The sequence below is a fragment of the Pterocles gutturalis genome, unplaced genomic scaffold (assembly GCF_000699245.1).
Source record: "Pterocles gutturalis isolate BGI_N339 unplaced genomic scaffold, ASM69924v1 scaffold22860, whole genome shotgun sequence".
Taxonomy (NCBI): Eukaryota; Metazoa; Chordata; class Aves; order Pterocliformes; family Pteroclidae; genus Pterocles; species Pterocles gutturalis.
This window is the reverse complement of record NW_010146464.1, coordinates 1-2669: the sequence shown is the minus strand read 5'-3', so window position 1 is coordinate 2669 and position 2669 is coordinate 1. Positions and strand designations below refer to the sequence as shown.

General features: G+C 42.9%; 1 protein-coding gene across 1 annotated transcript; it reads right to left on the bottom strand.

Moving 5' to 3' along the window:
• Window positions 1-337: 337 nt before the first annotated feature.
• LOC104470726 (E3 ubiquitin-protein ligase KCMF1-like) lies at window positions 338-1013 on the bottom strand. The gene has a single exon (XM_010085759.1). The coding sequence runs from the start codon at window positions 954-956 to the stop codon at window positions 711-713; it is 246 nt and encodes an 81-aa protein (XP_010084061.1). The 5' UTR covers window positions 957-1013; the 3' UTR covers window positions 338-710.
• Between the last annotated feature and the right edge of the window lie 1656 nt (window positions 1014-2669).

The window sequence follows — 2669 nt, the reverse complement described above, 5'->3', positions numbered from 1 at the left end:
GTGTCACGATTCAACTAAAAGGCTTTTTCAGTTTTTTTATACCAGCACAAATAACCAAAAGAAACAATAAATAAAAGGTGATAAAGTTAGCATTAAGAATTCAGTTGTAATATACTGACAATCTGTGCGGGAACAGCATATAAAGATGTCATTCTGTCACACATCATTCAGAAGCTACTTTGTGGCCACAAACTGCTCATCAGCACTAACCTTTTTGTCATGTAACCTTCGAATAATGGGAAAGCTTTGGGTTTTACAGTTTTACTCCTTGTATCTAAATTTTTAAATGACAAGGTCACTAAAACTCATGCACGCTGCAAAAAACTTCATGCAGTAGTTAAGGTAAACCATCCAAGCAGTTTTTATTCATTAATATTCATAAATACACACAGCAGCTTCATTAGAGATTTTTCATTTTTTTTCCTCTTCAGTTTGAATGTGGAGTATTAGGAGAGCCTTTTGCATGTCAAGGTACAGGACACAGAGCTTTCTGCTCTGCACTGCAACCTACATTTACCTGCTAGAAGTAAAAATTAGTTAAGTGGAAATGATTATCATATATATCTCTTCTCTCTTTCTTTTGAATGTACACAATGTAACAAGAGTGACAGACCTGAAATTACAATCACCAAAACAAACCCAAGATAGTTGTTGTCCACTTTCATTGGCAAATACAGCACAGAGGACATTGTCTGCAAAGTGGGATGTCATCAAAGAGGAGGTGGAGGAGGCTCATTTCCTTTATTACTCTCTTTTAAATTTAGATTTTCTAAAGCAACATCTAGAGGCATAATATCTACACAGCCCATAGCACCAAAATCTGCAATCTCCCCCCGCTCATCCTCATCTGAGGAGGAACTTTCTTCCCGCATCAAAGTGGACAGTAGAAGCTCCTGAACAAACAGGCTGCAGTCTGCCCGTTCGCTTTCCATTAACTGACGCTCTGCTTCCGACATCTTCGGATCATTCAACCTGTACAGCAGCAAGGGAAGAGAAGACAGGCAGTTGGGAAAAGCCCAAGGCACTCAACAAACACTCCTTCAGAACAGCTCTGCTTGCCCTTTGACATGTACAGCTCTGGGAACCTCTGACACCTCGGTACACCTGGCATGTGTCTAACAAACCACCCTTTCCCCGTTGCTACAACAACATTCAAAGTGGAACCTAAAGCTAGAGGAAAATATAAAACTATTTGTGAGGTTTCCTGCTATTCAGGAGTCTTTTAGGGAGGGCTGTTGTGATTTCCTAGACACTAAGTACACACCTGTTTCGTTTCTAGGTCAACTTTTAAGTTCACATATGCCACAAAATATCATTACTGCATGTGTAATGCCTAGGGATTCCCAAAGCATGATACAACGTTCATTCCAACCCTTCTCCTAGGTTACAGCGCATGCCCCGATAGGCAAGAAAATTGCTCACTCCAATTCTGGAAGTCGCAATCTGTGACATTTGTAGGTACTTTGATTAAAGATTCTCAAATAATAATGAGTTTTTGATTAAAAGAAGTCACATGGTATTATGTTGCACTTAGATAAGAATCAGCTTGACTCAAATCCAGGTTTCTTGACACAGGAGCTGTTAGAACAGCTTCTTTCATAACACCAAAAAGACAAATAAGAGGATGTATTGGGGGGCACAGCAGGGGAGACAGGGAAAACATTTTTATTTCAGGTCAACAGCCAACCTTCTAAAAGAACTGTAATGACGTAGTGGGTGACTCTTTAAAATAACCCTGGGATCCAAGTATAATTTCTAAACCAGATAAGTATTCCATTAATTAATGACATCCTTTATTTGCTTTGTTATCCAGTCTCTAAAATAATTAATATATAAACCCCTATTCTACCTTCAGCTTTTGCTAAAGATTAATCAATACTATTTTCTGACTCTCTCCCTCTCCATTACGGTTCAAGTCTATATGTTTGGATCACTGGAAATACACTTGTTTTGTTGTAAGTGGTAGAGGAAACAGGTACAATTTAGTTAAGATATATTCCTTTGGTTCCTCTTGAAGTTCAGCTCTCCACCCACTGAGAGCACCCTGCAACACCCTACAGCAGCAGAGGAGGTGGCTTATGTAGTGGGACACTGAAGTTCTGCTGGGTCCAGAAGCCCCATAAGGGAGCTGGAGGAGCAGAGTAAACAGGCAGGGTTCCTCTGAGAAGGAAGCAAGAACTAAAGACCAGGAAAAGCACGGACATCCTACCTGACCCTCCAAACAGAATGGTACACACTCATCTCAGAGCTAAGGCTACATCTCTGGCTAAGGGGTCTGCACCGACTTCCCCTGCGATGGCTGATGCCTCCACGCAGACAGAGCTTCAGACAGCAGAGGCAACTGTACAGACCTTGGTATGTGGGAGGTGCCTGAACTACTCTCCTGGGGTGGGGATGGGAGACAAACCAGCCTGCAATAGGTGTGCCCAGGTGGACCAGCTCCTAGAACAGGTGGCCAAACTGCAGGAGGAAGTGTCAAGATTGAGGAATATTAGGGAGTGTGAGCAGGAGACAGACTGGTGGAGCCACATCCTACCACCCCTGAGGCAAAGGCAGGAAACAGAGGCTCCACAAGAAGCAGAGGATCCCCTCCCCTCTAGCCAGCAGGGCAAAGGAAGGGACCTAAGAGAAAGGGGAGAAGGAAACAGGTCCCAGCCCGGGGGGGCAGG